The 26,134-nt window shown below is 37.7% G+C and overlaps 1 protein-coding gene across 4 annotated transcripts in view; it reads right to left on the reverse strand.

The window, feature by feature from the left end:
* LOC114047022 (DENN domain-containing protein 1A-like) overlaps nt 1–26,134 on the reverse strand; it is a 702,955-nt gene that overhangs the window by 312,502 nt on the left and 364,319 nt on the right. For all 4 annotated transcript variants that reach the window (XM_027867675.1, XM_027867672.1, XM_027867674.1 and 1 more), the window contains 2 exons: nt 20,664–20,774; nt 2,526–2,626 (listed from right to left, as the gene is read on the reverse strand). In XM_027867675.1, the coding sequence (XP_027723476.1) occupies nt 2,526–2,626; nt 20,664–20,774 (212 nt within the window). The remainder of the gene's footprint in view (nt 1–2,525; nt 2,627–20,663; nt 20,775–26,134) is intronic.

A 26,134-nucleotide genomic window follows, 5' to 3' on the forward strand; every position in this document is an offset into this window, starting at 1 on the left:
ACCAAAACCAATTCTCTCTCTCTCTCTCTCTCTCTCTCTCTCTCTCTCTCTCTCTCTTTTTTTTCAGTTAGTCAATGGGGTTAAGTGACTTGCCCAGGGTCACCCAGCTAGTAAGTGTTTATGGGTCTGAGGCCAAATTTGAACTCAGGTCCTCCTGAATTCAGGGCCAGTGCTCTATCCACTGCACCACCTAGCTGCCCCAAAAACCAATTCTCAAATCACAGAATAAGACATTTGAAAGGTCTATTAGTTGGAAGCCTTCAGGTGAGTCTAAGGCTGTTTTGTTCTCTGTAACAAAGATAATATCAGGATAATAATACCTGACAAATTGCCTCATCATGTAAAACTGCTCTTTAAATTTTAAAGCACTATACAAATGTTATCTGTTATTATTTGTATACCTCAAAATACTTCCTGGCCAAATGTCAAAAAGGTTCTTTCACAAAAATGTTGAATGAATTATTATCATCCATATACATTCTTCTGAATCGGTTATCTAGTCCACAATTTTCCAATCCGTAGTACCTTAAACTCTTGATACCTGGGGTTCTTATTTCTTTTTTGGGGGGGATGGGGCTAGGCATTGGGGTTAAGTGACTTGCCCAGGGTCACACAGCTAGTAAGTGATATGTGTCTGAGGCCGGATTTGAACTCAGGTCTTCCTGAATCTAGGGTCAGTGCTCTATCCACCGCACCACCTCGCTGTCCTGGGTTCTTATTTCTTAATAATCTATGAAGTTTAAAAAAATATTTCTCCTCCTAGGGTTCTACTTCTCTCACTCTAGCTATCTGTCTCTCAACCTCACTTCACAGTTCTTTGGCCTTCTGTAAAGAATTTGTTCCATAAAAATGTAAAATATTTTTACCTAAGCAATATAGTTTGTATTGGGAAACATTGATTTAGTCCTAAATGCCTTTACAATACATGATTCCCTTTAAAATATCACCAACAACTGGTGGTCCAGGTTTTCCTTCAGAGAAAGGGAGCTTTACTCTCTGTGTTTATGTGCACTAATTGACTCTGCAATCTATTCTCCAAAGAGCTGTCTGATCATCTTAATGCACTGCTGGGATTATTTCACTCCTCTACTTAAAACTTTCAGTGGCTTCACATTGCCTACTGAGCAAAATAGAAATTTCTGGCTTTTGCATTCAGGGTCCTCTACAATCTGGCTCCAACCTACCTGCCCAGCCTTATCTCATGTTATTTCCCTTCAAGGATCCTATCTTCCAGCCAAAATGAACTGCTCAGGGTTCCCCATTCTTGTCCTGCCCTCTCCCATCTCCATGCTTTTATTCACGGTGTCTACAAAGCTTAGAACAAATCCTTCCCTCCATGTTTGTCTATAAGAGTCCCTCTGTTCCTTCAAGGTCCAATGCAGTTATAGTCTCCTATAGAAAGATTTTTCTGACCTTCCAAGGGAAATAACATCTTCCTCAAATATAATATATTACTTTTTCTGGTCCTCTGCCAAGCATTTAACCTCAGTCTTCTTGATATCAAAATTATTTGTGTACTTGTTCTTCTCTTGCTCCTTACCAGCAGGACTTATGTTATGTATGTTTTTTTGTATCCCAGTGCCAAATTCTGAGCTTTGCACTCAGTAGGCAGTTAATTAATGTTTATAAGGTGCATATCTGTTGAACAGGGGGCTCAATCTATGTTTGACAAAGTACAATTAGAGCCTTCCAAATAATTAAAGGTTTTAACAATCATTTTTTAAAGCTATTCAATGGGGGCTTTGTTTCATAGACTCTGCTGCCCAAATATTGTGAAAAGGGGCTTTCTTTAAATTGAACTTTACCTGAACCATTTGGCCCTGCTTATTCAACAAGAAAATTTTTGCTACACAAAAAATTAGAAAGATACTCCAGATCAGTCTCCTCCAACAGATAATGGGAATCATACTACTTCTTAATCTCTAGATAGAAAGAGCACAAGCATGGACACTCAGTGAACTCAAAAAAGGATCTACATTAAAAAAAAGTGACAACTTATATTAGCTTACTTAATGCAGAAGAACAAATTCAGAGAAACAAGTTGGAAATAGTTTCTTGCTTTATGAAGCCCAAATGTATATGCCATCATAATGTCTAACCCCACCACGCATGAGATATCATATCAGTTTTATTATAGCCCACTCTTTTTGGTAGAGTCTGCACTCTTAAGATAGGAACTGGAAAATTTGTATAATCTATGTATAAACTGAAAAATAGCCACAAAAATTTACCTCAATATTTGAAAAGATCTGTGATTTCATCAGTTTGGGTACTTCTTTCACAGATCTCAAGACCATAAATGTAGCCCCCCCCAAAAAAAGTTTTCTTCAGAGGCCAGGCCTCTAGTGAAGATCTCCTCCACACTGATCAAGGCTTGTTCTTGGACAACAGACATGGAGTTCCACTGCCTCATGGGCATGGAATATCTGAAGGTTATGCCAGTGGAGCCCAGACTCGAGTTGGTCCCACCCATGACCAAAACAAGTGACACCTCAGATGGTGATGGAGAACACATGCCACCTTACCAGCAGTAGTCTAACAGATGTGGGGGCAAAACTGGGATGTAAACATGTTGCCAGAACATCGGGTAGAGCATAGCGGCAGACCCATGAATACAGGCAGTTAACTGCAAAAAAAACGAGTATCATGAGATCAAAAGCAGATCACAGACCGAGTGATACAAAATTAAAAAAAAAAAAAAGCAAGTTTGAAATCTTCACAGAATTACCTTGAATGATTCAATAGGTACAAAGTGTTTTATAACTGTAGCATGCATTTTAAATAAGGATTATTTTACTATTTATAATGCTATTAGCAACAATAATAATAGTTGACTTTTAGTATTATGCTTTAAAGTTTGCAAACACTATATAAATTACCTCATTTGATCCTTACAACACTGTGAACCAGATACTGTAGGACAGCAGTGATACTACTACTAATGATGCTATTAATTTTATACTATCGTTCACATTGTGTTAAAATGATAGATCAATAACAATACTCCAAAAGCTCTGTGATTCTACTAATGTGAGTACCTCCTCCACTGGTGTAGAGTCTACATCCTTCACATTTAGTGGTGGTTTCATAAGTTGCTATGGCCATAAAACCCATCCTCCCACCCCTAGTGGCCAACCCTTTATGAGCTTTCTCACACTTAGCTAGGCCTGCTGATCCTTGGGTGAAAGAACTTGCAATCCATCATTAGACTACTACTCAAATTCCTTCCAGCTTCACAGCCAGAGCGTGTGGTACTCTGAAACAACCTTTGTGAGAACCTAGGGTTTCCTGCATACCTTGAAACATGAGAGGATTTTAGTGGAGCAATTCAATAATAATAATAATAATAATAATAATAATAATAATAATAATAGCTCATTTCTGTAACATTCTATAAACATTTTCTTCAAAACATGTCTATGAGATAAGAAATATTGTACTTTTTAAAGATGAATTACCATCATCATTGTGTTTCAGCAAAGAAATAAAGATACAGCTACTAAAAATGACACATCCAGACAGCTAAAAGAGTGAAGCAGAATTAGAAGGATATATATATATATATATATACGTATATACATATTAGATTATTTGATCAAAATGAAAATAAATCAGATGTAATAAAGACACAGACAAATAGGCAACTAGCAAAATCTTTCATCAAATAAAATATCAACAGCTCATAATTTTATAGCACTTCATGGCTTACAAAGCAGTTTCCTCACAACAGACCTGGACGGCCATTTGTCGGGTGTTATTTTGGTAGGGACTCTTTTTTGGTTATATGTTGAACTACTTGCTAGCTGAAGTCCCTTCCAACTCTCAAATTTCAAGATTCTGTGATTCTGAGGTAAGTAGTAAGAGCATGATGATTCGCATTTTATGAATGAATGTATTTAAGATGTGAAATGAGAAAAGTATAAAACACTTAGCCAAATGTCTTGTACATAGTAAGCACTATATAAATGTTGTTATTATTAATATATTCTGAAGTCTCTGCATTAGCAAGAGGTAAATCTGAGACATGAATTCAGTTCTCCTGACTCTAAATCTCTCTTTAAAGAGACCAGGTTTTTCAAAAATACAAAATACCCAAACTATCAGAACACCAAACTGAGATTTTAAATAATGTGAGCTCAATAAAGGAAATTGAACTAGCTGTTAAGGAACAACCAATGTTGGTAGTGTGGAAACCTGATCTTGATGGACTTATGGAAGAATTCTATCAATTTTTAAAGAAAAATGAATACCCACACTATACATTTTTCTTAAAATCAAGGAAAAAAGCCCTGCATCAAACTCCCTTTATGAGACAAATAAAGTTTTTATACCCAAACTAGGGAAGGAAAAACAAAGAAATAAAGCCACATACCAATAATATTGATGAATATTAAGTAAAATTTTTAAAATAAAATTCTGACAAAAGACCATAGCAATTTATCCCAAAAAATCATTTAACTAACATTAACTAATATAACTTTCTAACTAATGTTTTACCAGAAAATAAGAATAGTTCAACATTAAAAATAAAACCAATGTAATTAATCAGATTAAAAACAAAAACATGCCAAAACACACAATTCTCTCAGATATAGAAAAAGTCTTTAACAAAGTAAAGAAATAAGGTATGTGTGTTGAGTTAGGAGTAACAGAAGCATGAAGATGGTGGGTGTCAAGGGGGTGGGAGAAGAATAGCGATCTTAATAGGTGCCAAAACAAACAGGATGCCTATGAATTCATTTTATTCAACAACTAAAACACCAACAAATCATTAAAACCCAAACGTGTGCAGAATACTGACATGGTTCCTGGAGCTGAGGTGAGAGGGAGATACGAAGATGAATTAGGGAGATTAGGAAGGGTAACAGAAAAATTACTGGATTTGAAAGCAGAAGACCTAATGCTTGAGTCTTGACTGCCACTTACTACCTGGGTAACTTGCACCAGTCACTATACCTCTATGGGCCTAAGTTTCTTCATTTGCAATACTTCACAAGGCTGTTGCACAGAAGGCACTTTGGAATTCATAAGCCCCAGTTAGTGAGAAATGGTGCGGAAAGATCACTTAACTTGGAGTCAATATGATCTCACTAGTACTGCTCCTCATCATCTCTCTCCTGGACTATTGCAATAGCCTTCTAAATGGTCTTCCTCCACTTCAATCCATCTTCCACTCATCTGCCAAAATGATTTTCCTAAAGTGTAGGTCTGCCCATGTCACTGCCCTCTCTTACTTAATAAAAACTCCAGTAGCATCCTATTCCTTCCAGAATCAAATATAAAATTTTGTTTGAATGAATGAAAAAGTATTTCATAAAAATTTACTATGTGCAAAGCACTGTGCTAAGGACTAAGGATAAAAAACAACATAGCCCCTGCTCTCAAAGAGTTCATATCTGATGGAGGAGACAATATACACACACACACACATATGTGCACGTGTGCACGTATGTGTGTGTGTGGTTTTAGCTGCAAGCTGACCATGAGAACAGTCATGTGGTCTTTTAGGGTACAACACCAAAACAGAGAGTAATGCATCTTTTAAAATATTATTTCCACTGATAAAACCATATCCACTTCTGATGTTGAACCACTTGACAAAGCAAATGACTTGCTAGTGGTCTCTGTCAGGCAAGGGAGATGCTGCCATTCGTGGGGTTCTTGGGCTCAATGTCTTAGGTTATTTCCACTGGAATCTGAGGGGAGGTAGTTGCTAGGGTGGTTTGATTTTCCTGACACATGCGGACTCCTGTTCCTCCTGGAGGTCTCTTTGCTGCTTCAGCTAGGCTAGCTCATGTCTGCCCTGTAGGTGGCAATATAAAGTCCTTCACACCCTCGTCACTTCCTACCTTTCCAGTCTGGCTACACTTCACGGACTCCCAGGCGCTCTACACCAGAGGTATAAAGCTTGTGTATGCTCCCACAAAACTTCTGAGACTGAACCAGATTAAACTGGAATTGGGAAATGCTTACCAAAATAAATAAGAATACAATACAACACAACACAGACAATACTAATCTGTGCTTTTCTAAGTCAGTATGTGGACCATAGGAACCCATTTCTATTTGAGCTTGATGCCACTGCTCTACACTGCCTCTTGTTTTTCCTCCCCCACAATATCACATCTCCCACCTCTGTGCACTTGCCTTGGCTGTGCTCCACACTGTCTTCCCTCCCGCTCCTGCTCCCTTGGCTTACTTCAGCACTCAGCTCAAATCCCACTTTCTGTTAGATGTTTTCCCCAGTCTCCTCCTCTCCATCCCCCACCCTCTTGCTAGTCCCTTACCTCCAAGATTCCTTTCCATTTACAATGCATACATCTTGTGTGTACATAGTTATCTGCCTATTGTCTCTCTCACTACAATGTTGGTTCCTCAAGAGCAGAGACCAAATTTTTGCCTTCCTTTGAATCCTTATTGCTTTAGGTGCTTAATAAACACTTACTGAGTGATAGTAGGTAATCATTAAAGCTTACTAAGCCTCATCATTTGTAAAACTGAGCTAATAACAGGCCCTGCCTCACAGGGTAGTAGTGAAGAGAGTGTTTTGCAAACCTTAAACGGCTATAGGAGTACAGATTTCTAGCTAAGCACAAATCTTTGTATATCTTACCATGCTGGAAAGTCTTTGAGTATAGTCCTGGAGACAGGCTGTGTATCTATTGTCCAAGGTTCAGTTTAGCTGAGTGCTGAGATTCCCATCCTTAAGAAAATAGCCATGAAGTGATGAATTGTTTCAGCTACAGTAGCTCATGAAGCTGGTTACTAAGGTTTGGAAGGGCTATGGTTTGCATTGGTGGAAGGTATATCCATACTGATGAGATCATGAATTTTTAAAGTATTGAAATTATTATTATTAATGTTATATGTTAATATTAAATAAGATGAATATGATTCCTGCCCTAATGGAGGTCATAATCTAGTAGGGGAGATGCAAACCTAACTAGAATATAAGAAATTATTAATTGGTATTTGATGAATTGGTTCTATCAGATAATTGGTCTTTTGTTTTCTAAAACATCACATTTCTAGAATGTCAGGAATACAGAAAGTTTACGTTGATATGACAGTGACCACAGTGTCTTTGTGACAGAAGAAAACATAAACTCTAGTCTAAAATGAACTGCAGCCACTTTGGGGAAATGGACAGGGAAGGACAAATGCCAAACTGTTTGTTTTCTTATGTTTCTCTAGTTTCTGTGTAGCCTGGTCTCAAGAGAACTTTGATTCTTTTGGAAGCTGTTAACTAGCATTTTGCTGACAGAAGGACATTTACGTAAAGCATGACAGCCAAGCCAAGCCCCAGCTAAAGGCATCCCAAAGGTTAGTTAAACAAGGACAGCTTTCAGCTGGATGTTCTGCTGCTGTTTCTCAGTTATGAAAGCTGCTTGTCAAGACCAGGCCTTTTGCTAAGTTCCTCCCTGATGCCTCACAGTTACCATGCTGCAAATCAGGTATACCTGACAGTCAGAACTTCTTTTAGCAAATTATTCCCACACCTAAAATGTTTTACAATTTACAAAAGGTTTTCTACTCTCTAAAGGAAGGAAGGCATGGTCCATGTCATTTGTTCTATCTTAAAGATAAGGAAACTGAGGCAACAAGAAGGGAAATGACTTTATTAAGGCTATCAAAAGATAATCACTGTCTAGGTTCTTGTCAGAGAAGGATTAGTCTTTTTCTCCTTGGTCCCCGATGGTAGAACTACGACCAATAGATAGGTGTTATACAGAGGTAGATTTTAGCTCCCTAAGATCGAGAGGTAGCATAGTTAAGTGGGAAAAGAGCTAGATTTGGAATCAGGAGATGTTAATTTAAATCCAGATTTATATTTAGCTGTGTGATCATGGATTTAACCTCTCTAAGCCTCAGTTTCTTAATCTATAAAATGAAGACAATAACATCTATGCTACCAACTTCACAGGGTTGTAAGGAAGAAAAGTATTTCAAAAATCTTACAGTGCTAGAGGAATCTGAGTTATTAACATCATAAAGAAAAAATTTCTAAGAATTAATACTTTCCAAATTAGCAGCCATAGGAAGGAATACCCTGGTGGTCTTTAAGTGGAAACTATGACTACTTGTCACAGATGTTGTAAAAAGGATTAAGGTTGCAGGTGGAAAACAGTTTATGTTACCACGTGTAGGGTCCTTCACACACCCCGAGTCCCAGCTCCTTCATCTCTTCAAATCTCATGATCTACTCCCCCAGTCTACATAGGCCACACACAAGGAGATTCAGACCCTAGATCTCAGCATTATCCACAAGTATTCCCCTACCATCTTTCATATTCTTCTGACACTATAGCTTCCTATCCTACCACCTCTCCCTATATCTCACCAGTCTTAAACCTATTCCTTGCCTTCATCTGAACCCTCTAATCTTATTATCTCAGACCATTACCTCTTACTCTAGTTTCTCTTTACTTCTTTCCCAATCTCAGCCTTATAACAGTTAACCAATTCAACTCCACACTGTCTTCTACTCTAGAATTCTTCTACTGTAGTCCTGTATCTGATCTCATCCATTGCCAAGCCCCAGCCCTGAATTATTCTCATTACCTGACTTCCCACATCCAATCAGTTACCATATCTTATAATGGCTACTTAGACATCTTTCCCATCTGACCCCTTCTCTCTAATTACATATTCCTTACCTCATCAGACCCTCATTAACTCTCATTTATATTACTGCAATGGGCTCCTAATTGGTCTCCTGGCCACCCCACTCCAATTCAGCCTCCAAATAATTGCCAGAGTGATTTTCTTTAAGTGAAAATCAGAGCATGTTATTACCCTATTCAAAAAAACTCTAGAAACTCCTTACTGCCTATAGGATAAAATATAAACTCCTGTTTGGCTCTTAAAGTACTTTACAGTTTGGCCCCAACCTATCTTTCCAGGCTCATCATGCATTATTCCCCTTCTACCATTCTACAATCCAGTCATACTGGCCTTCTTTCTGCTCTTCACACATTGGCCATACCTGGAAGGTCTTCCTTCACCTCTGTCTCTAGCATCCCTCACTCCTTTCAAGATGTTATGGAAGCACTTCATCCTACACAAAGCTTTCACAGATCCTTCCAACTACCAGTGATCCCTCTCTCTAACCACCTTGTTTTTATCTACCTCACATTTATTTTTTGTCTACTTCTACATGTACATGTACCCTATGCCCAAAGTCACAGAAATTGGAATGGCTCCCTCCAGCCCAATTACTAGACCTTCTTCCATCCTGCCCTGAAACCTTGGTGAGGAACAGATACATGAAGATGGACCAGTGATACATCTCCTTGCCTCCTCAGTGACCAAAGATAATAAAGATCCAGAAAAGAAGGTTCTCATCTCCAAAGTCCTTGACACTAACCAATGGGTTTGACATCAGAAACAGATATGGCTTTAAATCAATGGAAATGACACTAACGATGATGCATTACCTTAACTGCTGTACCCTAAGGACTAGTGGGTATTTCCATTTGCTCTGCAGCTGAAGTATCCCTATTATGTGCTGTGTCCTCCATTAGAATGAGAGCTGCTTGAGAACAGGGACAATTTTGCTTTTCCCTTTGTATTTCTAGTGCTTAGCACATTGTTTTCCACACAGTATAGGTTTAATGAATGCTTTTTTCACTCATTCATTCACTAATTCATTCATTCATGTCATCTCTCTTGATATGCAAAAGCTCCTTGAGAGTACAGATTGTTTCATTCATTTTTTTTGGTATCTGCAGACCCAGTGTCTACCACAATTACTGACACAGTAGAGGCTTAAATGCCTGTTAGTTGATTGATAAATAATAAATGCTGATTCACTGACTGATGGACAACAACCCTGAAAGTGAAGTATCATATTATTCTCATTTTACATATAAGGAAACTGAGGCTGACAGAAGATAAATGACTTGCCCAGAGTCACATAGTTATTAAGTGTTTGAAGTGTTTTTGAACTTGGGTCTTCCTGACTCCAGGTATAGCCTTCTACCCACTGGACTGGATAACTGCCTACTACATAGGGATGCACGGAAGATTAAATTAGACAGTGGATGGGAAAAAGCTTTGTAAAGTACTTTAAAAAGATATTACTATCACAAAATGATTTAGTATTATAGGGCCTTTTAGATCCCTAAAGATCACTGAGTCCAACTTTTCATTTTGCAGAATAAGGAGACTGAACATCAGAGATATAAAGAGGATTTCTCATGATTAGATGGTTAGTAAATGATTGAGCTGACACTTGAACTCAAGTTCTTCTAATTTCAAATCTAATGCTTTCTACTATACCCAACTGACTCCCCAAAATTCATGAAAGTACTAAACCAAAATAAATGAGCATGCTTTTTTTTTTTTTTTTGGTAAGGCAATTGGGCAATTGTGACTTGCCCAGAGTCACGCAGCTAGTAAGTGTTATGTGTCTGAGGCTGGATTTGAACTCAGGTCCTCCTGACTCCAAGGCCAGTGTTCTATCCACTGCACCACCTGGCTGCTCCTGTAAATGAGCATTCTTAAGTCAATCTCAGCTCAAGTAATTTCCTGGGGATTAATATCAAGGGCAGAAAGCACCTTGGGTCTTCTTCTCAGGAAGAATCTCTACATTGAGATGATTTTGTTAGTCAAACTTTTCCAATCTTATAGGTAAAAAATGGCAGATGCTAATTTGAACCCAAGTGTTTTGACTTGGAGTAGAGTGTTCTTTCTTTCACTTAACTTTCCTTCTTCACTCTTGCTTACTCTGCCATCTTCTGACCACAACATCCTTTCTCATCCAACCTTCAACCTAAAGAAATCTTTCCTATTTTCACTTCTCTGAGACTGAATTGCCTCATGTGTAAAAAGGTGACTTGTAGAAGTCATGTGGATCATGATGTGGATCAAGTGAGATAAAGCATTCTGTAAACTTATCCTATCTTATTGGGAAGAAAGAATGGTGAACCATTATTAATAATATTAATAAGAAAACACTACATAAATATAATCTATCACAGAGATCTAGATTTAATAGAAATATTTGTTTTCCCCCCTAAGTCCACTTTCTTCTTAACCTCCCTATTTCCTGTCACCTGGGTATGAAATTCAGGTGCCATCTTTGGCTTTCTGCTCTCCTTCACCCTTCAAATAAATCTGTGGCCAGGTGTTGCTGATACTACCTCTATTACATGTTTCATAGCATGTCCCCTTCTCCCCATCCACATGACTACAACCCTAGTTCAGGCTTTAATCACCTCTCACCTCATCAACTATAATGGCCTCCTAATTGGTTTGCTCTCCTACTCTTAACCTTCTGAAACTCACCCTCCACATGGCTGACAAATTGATATCCTTAAAGCACAAATATGACCATGCCATTCAATGCTTAACAAGTTTCAGAGGCTTCCTATTAGCTCGGATAAAATACAAACTCCTTTGCTTGTAAATTAAGAATCTTCACAAAATGATTACATGCTATCTGTACCATCTGATTTCATGTCACTCCTCTCCTGACCCGCTGATTATTGTTCCCTATACAAAACATGCCATCTTCTGTCTCCTTGTCTTTGCATGGGGTTTTTCTCATATCTGGAAGGCTATCCTTACCCTTATCTTCTAGAGTCTCTAGCTGCCTTTGAGCATCATCAGCTCAAGTACTGCTTCTGACAAGTGGCCTTTCCTGGTTCCTTTCTCCCTTCTTCATCCTCTTCCCACTTCAGTTTTAGTGCTCCCGCCTGAAGATTTCTCTCTTCTCCAAACGGATTTTCTTCTTATATCTTTGAACACTCTGCTTCCCAGTCATACCAGGTTTCCTACTAATTTTAAGCATGAACAAGACATCTATCTTTCTTTGGAAAACAAAAACAAAAACCAACAATGCTCGAAAGAACAAAAAGTTAATTTTATTTATTTTTGTTAAAAATGACTTTACTTTGATACTTCAATGGGTCTATGATGTTACCCATAAGAATCCTCTCCATCCAGAAGCCCAGATCATGACTTAACTATGTCTTCTCATCATGAGGGACTCTTGTCCATATTGAGTCAAAAATTCTCCACAGAGAGTCTACTCAATATGCTGGGACCTTTCTTCTTGATCGTTTGATACTGTCTGGATATCAGCGGTGCGTGTGGGCAATTGACCAGTTTTTGGGAGATCACACTTCTCATGGATGGCATCCACTACATTGCTTCTCTTATAGAGGATCATTGGTAATGCACTGCTGCCTATGGATCCCTTCACACACCCCTCTATTCATTGGGTGACTCCCAACTTTAATTCTTTAGAGACAGTGGTATTCCATGACTAGCAGTAATATAGCATCACAAAATGAATACTAATGTTTAAAAATTGGGCCTTTGTTTCTGGAAGAAGCTTAGGGTCATTAAAAGTACTGCGTGGTTTCCCAAAGGCAACTGAACTTGTGCTTCTCCTGTTCAGTTCTAAGCCCAGCTCATTGTCCATTCACAGTGTCTGTTCACGATATACGTATTGATGGACCAGCTCTACACAACCCATATAAAAAAAAATACATAAGACTAAATATAGTCTTAGAATTCACTGCTTGGTAAGTTTCCAGTTACAAGGTCTTGGCTTCCCCTGAGCACAGTTTGAAATAAAATAATGCAGCTTGTTCTTACGGCTGGAACACACAGAGCAGAGTGTGCAAGCAAGGATGCTCTGGCACAGATCCAATGTTTCAAACCTGTCTGAAACTGTCACTCTTGTCTCTGCTTGAAGGGCTGCAAATAGACAAGTGCAAGATTGATGTGGGATTTGTCAAGTCCCATCATCCCAGAGAGCTGGAATTAGTTTACAAATGCTATTCTGTTACCTTTGTCACCCAGAGCATCTGATTGTAGATGAGCTATCATTCCCATTTTACAGAAGAGAAGTGAGGCACAGGTTTACTACAGTGGGAAAAGAACTGAAAATTGGATCCAAGTTTTAAGAGGGACATTGACAATCTGGAGCCTCCAAAGGAGGATTTGGAACCTTGCCATTTGAGGATTTGTTGAAAGTACTGAGGATCTTTGGTCAAAAGAGAAGAAAGGATTGGGGGTAAGTGGAAAGATAGCTGCTCTCCCAGTCATACAACCCTACTGACTCCTTTCTCTACTAATTTATTTTATCTTATGTCAGTTGGGCCCTTCCGGTAGCAAGGCATTTGTTTTTCTTTTCCCTAATTGACTTCTTAACTTTCCCCAGGAGCAAAACAAAGCCCACCTGCTGTAAAATGTTTCTTTTTTTTTCAAAGCTTCCCAACAGGATACTTCTTGCTTAGCAGAGGACTTCACCTCATACTTCACTGGGAAAAATAATTAATAGTAATAATAATTACTTGTGTTTATATAAAAACAATAAGGTTTTACAAAGTACTTGCATTTGATTCTCACAACAACCCCAAGTGCTATTATTATCCTAATTTTACAGAAGACAAAAGTGAGGCTCAATGGTTTAAGTGATATCCTCAGGTTCACACAACTAGTAGGTGTCTGAAACAAGGTTTGAATACAGGTCTTCATGACTTACAGACTGACACTAACCACTACCCCATACTGCTTCTCATACTAAGTAAAATTCCTCTTCTTTCCTGTTCATAAACCCATGATATCATCCCATCTCTCTTACACTCTAAATGAAAGAGAGCTTTTCCTTTCAACAAAGCCAACTTCTCTGTATGTAGCCTTAAACTCATCCTCTCAGGCAGCTTGTGCTCACAATCATTCCACACCCCTCTCCTCTAATTCTCAATCTTTCCCTATCTTCTGGTTCTTTCTCTATTGCTTATAGACATTCCTGGATCTGCCCCATCCTTAAAATAATACCCACTTCAATTTTGTATCCACTAAGCCCATGTGTTCTATGTCTCTTCACGCTTTTACAACCAGGTTCCTACAAAAAGATGTCTCTCCTTCCTCTACTTCTTTTTTTATTTACCTTTTGAACCTCTAGGAGCTGGAGTCCAACATCTAAGGAACTACAACTGCTCCAAGGTTAATGAAAACCTCTTAAGGGGCCAAATCTAATGGCCTTTTCTCTGTCCTCAACCTTCATAACCTCTCTGAAACATCTCATATTGTCAACTAACTCCTTCTTTTTAGATATTCTCAATTACTAGACTTTCGTGACACTTGTCCTCCCCTGCTTCTCCTTCTACCTTTCTGGCTACTCCTTTACAATTTCTACTGCTCAATCACTATCCATAGTCCCTTCATATGTGGGTATACTCTTGGGCTCTGTCCTGAGTCCTCCTGCCTTCTCTGCCTACACTTTTGGTTGGTGGCTTCATGAGCTTTCATGGGTTCAACTATTGTTCCTATGAAGATGACACACATATATCTAATTATAGTCTCATTCTCAAGTTCTAGACTTGCATCATTAATGGCTTAGAGGCCTTTTACAACTGGATGCCCCATAGGCATCTCTAAATCAGCACGTTCAAAATGGAACTCATCTTCCCCCCAAATCCTCCCCTTTTCCTAATTTCTCTTATTTCTGCTAAGGACACCAATATTTTTCTAATCACTCATATTGGCAGCCTAGGAATCATCTTCAACTCTTCCCTCTCTTCTCCACCCATATCCAATCAGTTGCCATGTCTTTTAAATCTCTAGTGTCTGTCCTTTTTCCTCAACACCACAACCACTCTTTTTTTAGGCCCTCGTTACCTCTCAACTGGGTTACTGCAAGAGACCCCTAATTAGTTTCCCTTCCTTAAAGTTCTCCCCACTCCAATTCCTCCTTTAAATGGCTACCAAATTTATATTCTTAAAGCATGATCGTGTCATTTAGTTCCAGAAACTCTCAACAGCCTGCAGGTCAAAACACAAATTCCTCTAATTGGCATTGAAAGAATCTTAAAAACTGACTTTAGCCTACATACCTTTTAAGGCTTAGTGCACATTTATACTTCTTCGTGAACTCTACATGCCAGCCAAAACAGCTTCCTTGCTGTTTCTCATGTATGACATTCCACCTTCTGTCTCTGCCTTTGCTTATGCTGTCCCACATGCTTAGAATGCATTCTCTCTTTACTTCCCTTTCATAGAATCCCTAAATTATTTCAAGGTTCAATTAAAGTTCCACTTCTTTCATGTTCTCTATGGCTTATCCTGATTCCCCACAGTTGTCAGTGTACTCCTTTCCTCTTCTGTCCCCACAGTTATTACTCTAGGTAAGTTTTATACTTTCTTGTCTATGCTCATATTATCCATCGATGCTCTCCCCTCCCCCCACCCCTCCTCCAATGAAAGGGAAGGGAATACTTTGTTTTGGTAGACTTAGTTCCTAGTATAGTGCCTAATATATATAAGACTCAATGACTAAATGAACAAAAGGAAAGGTTAAGTGATCTCTCAAGGGTCACAAGTCTCATAAACTAAAGAAATTTAACGCAAATCTAAGTCATGCTGTTTCTTTGCTAAACTGTCATTATATACCCATTTGATTTTCAACTACTTTCAAAGCACATTTAAGGTTGAAAATTTTGGTGATATGATTTAGTTTAGAATTCAAACATTGAAATGTTTAAATAATCTTTTAAATAAACAGTGAATATCTACTTAGACTATCTAAAGCATTAGACTCTGAAGGAGATACTGAGATTAAACAGGATATTGTCTTCATAAAGTACATGGCAGAGTATGGGGATAAGACAAATACATATATAACTATATTACACAATAGTTTGACCCTCTCATTTTATAGATAAGAAAACTGAGGGTAAGAGAAGGGAAGTGATTTTCCTATGGTTGGGCTATAATTTAAATCTAAATCTCAAGATTTTAAGTTTATTCTTTTTACTATATTATAATGTTGTTGCTCAGTCATTTCAGATATATGACTCTTTGTGACCCCATTTGGAGTTTTCTTAGCAAAGATACTAAAGTGGTTTGCCACTTCTTTCTCCAGCTCATTTTACAGATGAGGAAACTAAAGCAAACAAGGTTAAGTTACTTGCCCAGGTCATACAGCTAGTAAGTATCTGAGGCCGTGAACTAACATCTTCCTGACCTCAGGCCCAGCTCTCTATCCTGCTCCGCCTAGCTGCCTGATGCTTTCACAAAAATTGCCTACTACATATATACACCATTTCCTGCAATCATGCCACTGATGTCAAAAACTTTCAACAGTTTCTACTGCCTCTGGAATAAATTCTGATCTTGGCACTCAAGTCATGCCATAATATAGCTCCAATCTGACTTTCCAGCCTTATCTAACACTATTCCCCTTCAAATACTCTGAGTTCAAGTCAAATTGGCATTTACTTACAAACTAAGTGCTTACCTTTCCTCACAATTGTCCCACCTTCTTACATCTTTGTGCCTGTACTCATAGCATCTTCCATGCCTTAGAAGGGGCACCTTTTCCCTACCATTCTCTACTTGCTGATGCCACTATTTCCCTTCAAAGCCAAATTGAGATGTTACCTTATCTATGACTCTTCCTTTAGCCTTCCCATGTAAGAATACCTTCCTCCTCAAATTTTTCAAAGTACTTTATATAGATCTCTATTTTGTACTTATCTTACTCTTACTTATAGTTATATGTGACAACTACACATCCCTTTCCTCATTAATTTATAGGCTTCTCAAAAACAATGTTTATATCACATCTGTCTATGTGTTTTCAATATAAGCACTGGACCTTGCACATATAGATACTTAAGTGTTTGCTGAATTGAAAAAATATTCTGGCAGTGGTGTGAAGAATGGAATTCAGTGGGGGAAAGAAAGAGGTGATACAGTGGATATAGCCAATAGATTTAGTCAAAAGACCTACTGGATCTGCTAGTTACTACCTGTATAACCATGGCCAAATCACTTCTCTCTGGGCCTTGGTTTCCTCCTTTGTAAAAAGAGAAGGTCAGACTAGATGACTTATAAAGCTTTTCCAACTTTAAATCCTATGGTGCTATAGAAATGATGAGAGTGGTGAAGGTCCATAGCCAAATTCCATAAACACAGGATGATTTGTGCCTTGGCAACCAAGGGGCAGACTAGTGGCCACACATATCAGGAAATATAATGTAAGAACAAGAAGTTTTTCTTGTGAAAGTCCTTTGATGTGTTTATAACAAAACAGGAAAGAACAAGGATCAGTTAAGCACCTCCTATTTATCATCCATAAAGGAAAACAATCAATACATAGTGAGAGCAAACAGAATAAAAACATGCAATTTCCTTTTATGCAAAAAAAGCCCCACTATTTTATTGACAACTAAATCTTGAAATGTAAAACACTACACATAGATGGAAAGTGCACTGGGGAGAGATTCTGTATTGATGTGTTGCTATTTCTAAGGATGGCAGCACTCTGGATGATTTTCATGGCTTTTATCTTTCAGGTGTTTGATGGATCATAAGAAGTATTAAGTCCCCATCTTACCAAACAAAATTGAGAAAAATGCAATGGACTGAGGGGCCACATCTGGATTCACCAAGAGAAGGTCACCAGAAGATCTCAGGCTAAAATACCCTTTATATACTTTTTTCTCCCCAACAACCAAAAGAGAGTAAAAATGGACTCCTCTAACATGGAATAAATATTAGTAATATGGGGATATAAAAGGCAACAATAGCTGGACTTTTTTAATTCTCAAATTATAGGGGACCCAGAGCTTAACTAAAATTACCACCATTTTTTTCAGTTATTCCTACAGCCAATCAAGACTCTGTGATGATGACATGTGAAATACAATGAGATATTTCAGGCAGCCATGAGATCAAACTTACGATTCAGTAACAGGCAAACGTGTTTCCTAGACAGATCTTTCTCCCATTTCCTCCTCTCCTCAAATCAGTAAGAATACATATTCTCTTTCTTTATGTAATATTTCTATTGGTGGGACAGAAAATCCCACTAAGCTTGAGTCAGTCTTTGGTTAGACTACATTATAGCATTCTACAATACTCATAGTTATTAATGAATTAATTTCAAGAACAAGGCTGAATGGAGGCTAGCATAACATCTATTTAGGTATGACCAATGCTTTATTGAATTCCTATTGACACATTAAAGGTGAACTCAAATACTCTATTCCATGAAACCTTCACTGATCTTCCTCATCGCCACCACCTCTCCCTGCCCATTGTCCTGTATAATATTCTCTTTGCATCTCTCTTATGAACATTGATACTTGGATGAATCCATGATCTCACTGGTGGAGATACTCCCTCTACTGGTGCAGATCAAACATCTCTCCACACTTCCTATCCTGCACAATTCTCCATACCTATCTATGAACTTTCTGGAAGAGCTACCTAACCAACATGAAGAAAGTCTTCTTTTGGTTCATTTAACAATTTGCAAAGTTCCATATTTGGGCCAATCACATTCCCCTTTGCTCCTCTGCCATGACCAGTCTACCTTCGCTTTTGGCCATGTATATTGCTGATGGTATTTTTGCACTATTTCTTATTAGTGGCTTATGCACCTATCATGTATCGATATATCTATATTATATATAATACATATCACAATATATAATATATCTATATGATATATAATATATCTATATTATGGCTATCTATGCACATGTCAAAATGATCTATCAGACTGTGAGCTACATGAGGAAAAAATTCATATTTTAGCCAAATCTTGCAATTTGATTCAACAAGTATTTATTAAGGGCCTAGAATATGCCATGCCATTCACTATGCATTGTACACAAGAGGAAAGCACAGCACATTCTGAAACATCACTAAATTTTCCCTAGAATGCTTTCACCTCCCCATGGTATATATAGGGGCTTTTTCTTACCAATGACCTCATTGGGATATAAGCCTAGTAGTAGAATTTCTAGGTCAAAGTATATAAAGATTGTAGTTATTTTGCTGGCATAATTCCAGTTGAAAAACAGCTAATGATAAATACTGCTTGCTCCCTCTTCAGCAGTAAACATATGAATTTAGCCTTTGTGGACATAGCAGCACTAAAAAAAAGTTTTATTGATATCTTTTGTTTTTTATATCATAGCCTTCCCAATTCCCTACTCTATGTAAATTTTCCTTGGAACAAAGAAAAACAGTTAAGCAAAACAACTGACAGTCACTGCTTGTGAGGCTCCACACCCACAGTGTCTACCTCTCTAATGAAAAGGGGGAGTGTAGCAATGTATTGTTAGTCAAGATAACCAAAACCTGAAACAATTGTGTTGTGAACAAATAACGGTTTATGAACATAATGGACTAGTATTATATCACAGTGAATTACAAGATTAAAGAATAAACTTGGGAAGAATTATATGAAGTGATGCAGGGCAAGAAAAATAATGTCAAAATGATAACATTCACTATGACCACAACTATATAGTCAAAATAGAGAAGCGATAAAACTGTGATCAAATACAATGGCCAGTGTTATTACCATACTGACAAAGTTAGAAGACACTTTCCTCTTTAAGTTACTCATCAACTATTAAACTACTTCCTCATGGAATGTATTTTGTAAAAGAATTTGTTTGGGCATTTGTTAGGATGTATCTGTTGTGTCAAAAAACAAGATGTACATAAAACCTAAAGTACAGAGAAAAAATTCAGTAAAAATTTATAAACCAAAAAAAAAAAATTTTGCATTTACCACCACCATATAGCTATATTACTGGTCCTGATTGGTGGTGTGATTCCTGTGTTATCTACTTTCAAGGCTGGTATTCCATTACATAAAAATTCATTCTTCCTATTCTGAAACCCAGTCTAGTCACAAAAAACACTTTACAAACTTTAAAGAGCTATAAAAAATGAGCTATTGCCTGGGGTGGTGGGGAAAGCCTGTAATCCCTGATACTAGAGAGGTTGAAGTTGGTGGATTATTTGAGTTTAGAAATTCTGAACTGCAGTGTGCTAAGCTGATCAGTGTGCTAAGCAGTGTGCACACCAAGTCTAATACCCATATGGGGAGCACCTGGAAGCAAAGGCAACCAGGTTCCCTAAGAAAGGACAGAACAGGTCAAAACTTTGAAGCTGATTCAGTCAGAATGAGATAGGGAGATTCACTCTCCTCCCTTCCTCTACCCAAAAAAAGAGCTATTAAAAAAAAAAAGCCCTTAACAGTTTACAAAACACTTTCCTAATAACAACCCATTTGTTTTTGTATCTCCAGTCCTTAGCAATGAGAAGGCACTAAATAAAAGGTTTGTTGACTGATGGCTAGCTATGTAGTCCAGTATTCTTATCTCTGTTTTATAACTGAGGAAACTTAGGATCAATGAATGGAGATTACTTGCTCAAGGCCATATCAATAAGAAGTGAATGCAAGATCTTAGAATTAGAGTTGGAAGGAATGTCCATCCAGCTCCCTCATTTCTAACGAGGAAACTGTCCTAGAAGGTTAAGTAATTAACCCAAGGTAACGAATCACAAAGCTGGTAAATAGTAGCTAGAGACAGTCTTTAAAATCAAATCCTGTGACTGAATCCAGTTAACTGTCTTTTCACTGCCCCATACTGATTGGACTTGAACCTGAGGCCCAGCTTTAAGGTGAGGGCTTTTTTTTTTTTTTTAAAACCTATGCTTCATTAACTGGCTCTTAGGAAGATTCTGGGTACAGAGCCAGGAGATGCTTGTTAAAGTTCAAATAGTACTTTAATGCTTTTCTTGAAGTCATGAAGTATACAAGGATCATTTCTTCCCCTGCTGGACTCCTGGCAGAGAACACAGTTACAGGAGTCATCCTATTTACATTCTCTACTTACAGTGCTCAGCTTGCTGCTGCTGATGAGGATTCGTCGTTCATACAACATACTGGCATAGAGGTGTAGCATGTTGTTGACATCCACAGCCACAAAATATTCAGTCAGATTTCTCTAGGAGGTATAAAAAAGAGTTGGTTGTGTTTTGATTTTATCCTTAATTATAAACATTAACAGACAGTGGAAGTACATGAAACAGAAACAACTTAGTACTCTGGAATCCACTTGCAAGGTACCATTTCCAAATTGGAGGACAGAGTTAACAGGCCACATGGGTCAACCTTTAAGATTCATCACGGTACTATTGCCAATGTTGCCATTCATCTCCCTTCCATTTCACATTTGGTTCTAAATTGAGAAGTCTAGGACTTTGGAGGCATTATTGTAGATGCACAGGTCTAACATCTTAGACCTGAGAGGTTACCTAGCCTATCCAATTCACCTAATGCATGAATCTTTTACCTATCTCCTTGCCTTTGCTCATACTATTTTCCTTGTAATGTGGTCTCCCCTGCCCCTCCTCCTTTTATGCTGAAATCCCAATCATCAAGGTTCAGCTTAAATACCACCTCCCCCAGCAAAGTCTCCTCTGATCCCTCCAGCAGGTGAAAGTGAAAGCTCCCTCTCTGGAGCTCTCAAGCACTGAGGTTCTAGTTTGTATAATAGCTTCTTATGCATGTCTTCTTTCCCCTACTGGGCTGTAAACTCCACAATGTCAGTATCTGATTAATCTTTGGGTCTCTTCAAATGCCTAGCACAGGGTCTTTGCAACACACAGTACAAGGTTGATAAATGTTGAATGAATTAAATTACATTGTAAAATTACTTTAATGATATTAGATCACATTTACATAGGACTTAAATATTTACAAAGCATTTTTCCCCAACAATCCAGTGAGGTAACACTGTCGTCCTGATTTTACACATGAGGAAACTGAGGCTTAGCAACGTTAAATGACCTGCCCCAGGGTCACATGACTACAAAGTGTTGGAGCTAGGATTTAAACCCATGCCTACTGACTTCAAGTTTAGTAATCTTTCCACTACCAAGACTGCATCATGTTTTACTAGAAGAGATGAGAATACAGATAGTAAGAACAAGGAGTAGCATTGGAGATAATTTAGTCCAGCTTTCTCATTTTACAGATGAGGAGACTGAAGCTCAAAAAGGGAAAATGGTTTGTGCATGGCACATAGCTAGTGACAGGCAAGAAGAGAACCAGATTGTGACAAGGCAGCATTCTAGGGAGCTTTTTCAGTAGGTTGCCATTCACTCTTTGAAACAGTACTTTCAATTCCAAGAAAAATATTCAAGTGTTTCATTATGCCCTACTCCTAGGTCTTTAATAGGTATGTGGACATGATTGTTTCTTCAGAGCTACATGGGCTTTCAATGTCACACAATACATTCTCCCAGAAATAAAGAAAAGTTCTCTGTACCAGAAGCTGCAATTTATAATGATTAGGGATTTATAACCGAACAAATTCAAGAGAGCTGAGAGGATTTTACATGCAAATAGCACAATGTGCATTACAACAATTGAAACAGTTGGGAATAAGCATGGGCATTTATCTTATGATTCATTAGTGTTCAGATGAAGTACTGTATTAAGCAGAGAACCTCACAAATTGAGAGGTTTAATTTTGTAACAGATCAAAAATTACAAAGTAAGCACCACATTTAGAAAAAGTGTCCTCCAACAGATGTAGTCCAAAATGTGGCAATCAGCAGAGAAACCAATCAGCAAAAAGAGAATGTTGTGCTGCAGAAAGAGCATGGCGGGAGAAGCCAGAGAACGTGGCTCCTGTCTTGGCTCTCTGAGTACTATTTGTATCACAGCATGAACATCACTGTTCTAGACTTGAGTTCCCTCATGAGTAAAATGAGAGGCTTGGATTAGATAGTGACTAATGTCCCTTTGGCTCCAGTATTTTAAAACTACCTGATCTAGTTTGACTTTAAACCTTGATGTGCTACATTCAATGGCATACCAGTCTATGTCTTAAGATCCTTCCATAGTAACACTCTGTGCTTGCACATGGCATATTCTATGCTCCAACATTTTAGTTACTATGATCCCTTATATTCTAACAATTTATGATTATGTGAAATTTGATGGGAAAAGTAAATAGCATTCCAAGTCAGTCAACAAGAGCATCTCCTGCTGGATGAAGCAAGAAGGACTGCGCTAATGATGTCAGGATAGGGCTCCACTGTAGACGCTCACATGGCAGAGACCTTCTCGCCAACACACACGTGTAGACAAAAATATAGGGTGGATGAAGATTTTAGTAGAAGCTTAACTGTCGATGAAATGTGTAGATTTCTTTTTTCTTTCAAGAAAAAGAAAAATAGGATTGAGGAGCTTAAAGGAGCCCAGAGAGCCCATTAGCACTTTTGACAGATCCAAAGATAACTCTAAAGCCACCAATACGTGGCCTGAGGAGTCTGCCAAGAAGTTTCATACTGTGCAAAAATATGTTCCCCAGCTTGCCATCCAAATATGAAGAAACAGCGTTAGAGACAAATTTTCAGCCTTATTTTGCTGGGATAAGAGAGAAAAAATCCGTAATTGTAAAAATACACTTGAAAAGTAGGGAAAAGAATGGATTAACAAGTAAACCTATATTGGTTAATACAAGAAATACCCTCAGAAACCATATGCTAACAGACTCAGATGCTTGTTGTAAAAGCAACACACAGGTATATTAAAAATATATAACATTTAGCCAAATCCCCTCTAAACTGTCATGTACTTTTTCGGTATTTCTCATCCCATCTGTGCTGATTACCAAGATATTTGTGTCTAAACAGAAGCTGTCTCCTTTATCTGCTTCCTCCCCCTGCCTGTTTCCTTCTGGGATATCACATGCCTGAGTCTATAACTGCTTGAATGGAAGAGATGGGTAAGAACTCTAGTAGCCCAAGGCCCCTGTAAAGTTAGGGGCACTTTAGACTTGAGAAGACATTAGGAAATTGAGAAATAGTATCTTTATCTTCTTTCTATTCCTCTTCCTCATGGCAAAGTCATTAGGACATTCAAGATCACTATACTCTGACTTCAAGATTGGTACTGAGTGGGAGAGAACATAGAGGAGGATGAGGTGGGGAAGAAGAGAAAAGAATAAAGGGAGAGAAAAGGAAAAGAAAGAGGAAGAAGGAAGAAATAGAAAAAAGAAATGAAAGAGAAAGAAGAAAAAGAGAAAGAAGAGGAGATGGGAAAGGGGGAGCTGGAAGAGAGGAATTGCAGGGGGGGAGAATAGAGGATACAGGGGATGAGAAGATATAAGAATAAAGAGAAAAGGAGATGAAGGAGTAGCAGATGAAAAATAAAGAGGAAGGAAGGGAAAAGAAGGAAAATGAGGAAAATAAGAAAGGGCTAGAGACAAAAGAGATGAAAAATGAGGAATGAAAGAAGCATAGGGACCTAGAGGAAAAATATTTGGATATTGTGGAAGACAGTCTTTCCAGCATAGTTCTAACCCCAAATTGATCCTCCCACACCAATATTAGTCAACTTTTTGATCATTTCACTGTGTTTAGTGACTTTTAGGACCATATCCACTATGAATAATTGAGGTCTAAGTTTCTTCTCATAAAATGAGGGGAAAGGAATCGTTTTCTAAGGTACTTTCTTTCTTTAACATTTGATGATCTTATGACTCACAAAACTCCTTTTAGAACAGTCTACCAGGCAAGAATGTTTTATACTCTTTCAATAGGTTTATTTCTGAAACATGACATTTGTTCTGATTATGCCACAAAGCAAGTCTTCAAATGCTTTCCCTAAGTTGGTATTATATTGTTAGATCTTCATGGATAGTTTATTACTTTTTTCAGGGGAATTGAGTATATATTATAAATTCTGAGTCTAAAATGTTTAAGAAGGAAATGTCTTAAAAGTTTAAGAAAAAGCCCATTCATTAGATTTATAAAACATAAAATGTTGGAGCTGGGAAGGATCTTAGAATATTAGAACATAAAAATTTAGAAGCATTGAGGACCTTATCAGAATATTAAAAGTATGACAGGTTTAGAATTAGAGCTTGAAGGGGTCTTAAAAATTTTTAGTCTAATCCTCTTTTTTTTTTTAATTAAAAAAAATTTAAATTATAGAAGGAAACTGAGACCTAAAATGCAAAGGCATAATTTGAACCTATGTCTTCTATCTCCAAAATTCAGGGCTCTTTCTACCTAATTATGATGCCTCCCTCTGTTAAAACAAAGAACAGCAAACGAAGAAAGAAGCTCAGATACCACAGAGTAAAACCACCATTTTATGAATGACAAAATTGAGGCCCTAAAGGGGAAGTGACTTGAACCAGGTCATAAAGTGGCAGAGTTGAAACTAGGGCCTACATCTTCAGAAAGTCAGTCCAGTGCTGTTTAATAAGGACTCAAGTCAGCAATAAGATTTATCAGAAAGAAAGCAGAGATTAGCCGGAGTCATTCTTCTCTACCAATGTAAAAACTATTTCAATAAACAATTACCTGACAATCTCCCTATGTGATAATGGATTGACTGCAATGAACTCCATTTGTTTATTTTTGGATGTCACTAAGAGTTCATAAATCTTGTCTGTATCACAGAGAATCTTCGGGAAAAGTGACACCTCAGTGATGTTATATGTAACTGTCCCTTCTAAATGCTTTCTATGAATCATTAACCATTTTGTCCGACACCAAGCCAGATAATCATGACAAGTTTGTTTAATATTTCACATGGAGTTCTGTATGATTACCTATTAATCAACTGAAACTTTCAAAACACAACTAACATGGGGTGCCTTACACCACTAGCATAATACTACAATTATTGCTACATATCCACTTGTAATCTGGGTCATTTCTTTAATATATAATTTAAATATAATTATAATATGATATAATATTTAAATATAACACATATTTAATAATAAATTGGTTAAAGTCTAAAACAGGTTTGTTTAATTTTTTTTTAATCCCTTTAACAATCCTTCACTGAAATTTTCCTTCAATAGGTTCGGGTTCCTTCATTGCCTTGTTGTGTCAATTATATGACATTTGATTTTCAAAGGTTATGCCACCTGAACAAAAGGAAAGTCTTGTCACAACAATAATAGCTAGCATTTATATAGTAGTTTTAAGGTTTATGAATTGACTTATGAAAAACATCTCATTTGAGCCTCACGACAACCCCATCTCAACCCTGAGGTAAAGACGTTATTATTCCCATTTACAGATGATGAGGAAACAAAGATTAAGTGAGGCGGGCAGGTGGTACATTAGATAAAGTTCTGGGCCAAGAGCCAGGAAGACAGGAATTCAAATCCACCCTCCAAGACTTCATAGATGTGTGATCTCGGCTAAGTCATTTAACCTCTGTCTATCTCAAGATCCTCATTTGTTTAAAAAAAATGTGTGTGTGTGTGTGTGTGTGTGTGTGTGTGTGTGTGTGTGTGTGCTTGAGATAACAATAGTACTCACTTCTCAG

The sequence above is a fragment of the Vombatus ursinus genome, unplaced genomic scaffold, assembly GCF_900497805.2.
Source record: "Vombatus ursinus unplaced genomic scaffold, bare-nosed wombat genome assembly UNPS02014786.1, whole genome shotgun sequence".
NCBI classification, from domain to species: domain Eukaryota; kingdom Metazoa; phylum Chordata; class Mammalia; order Diprotodontia; family Vombatidae; genus Vombatus; species Vombatus ursinus.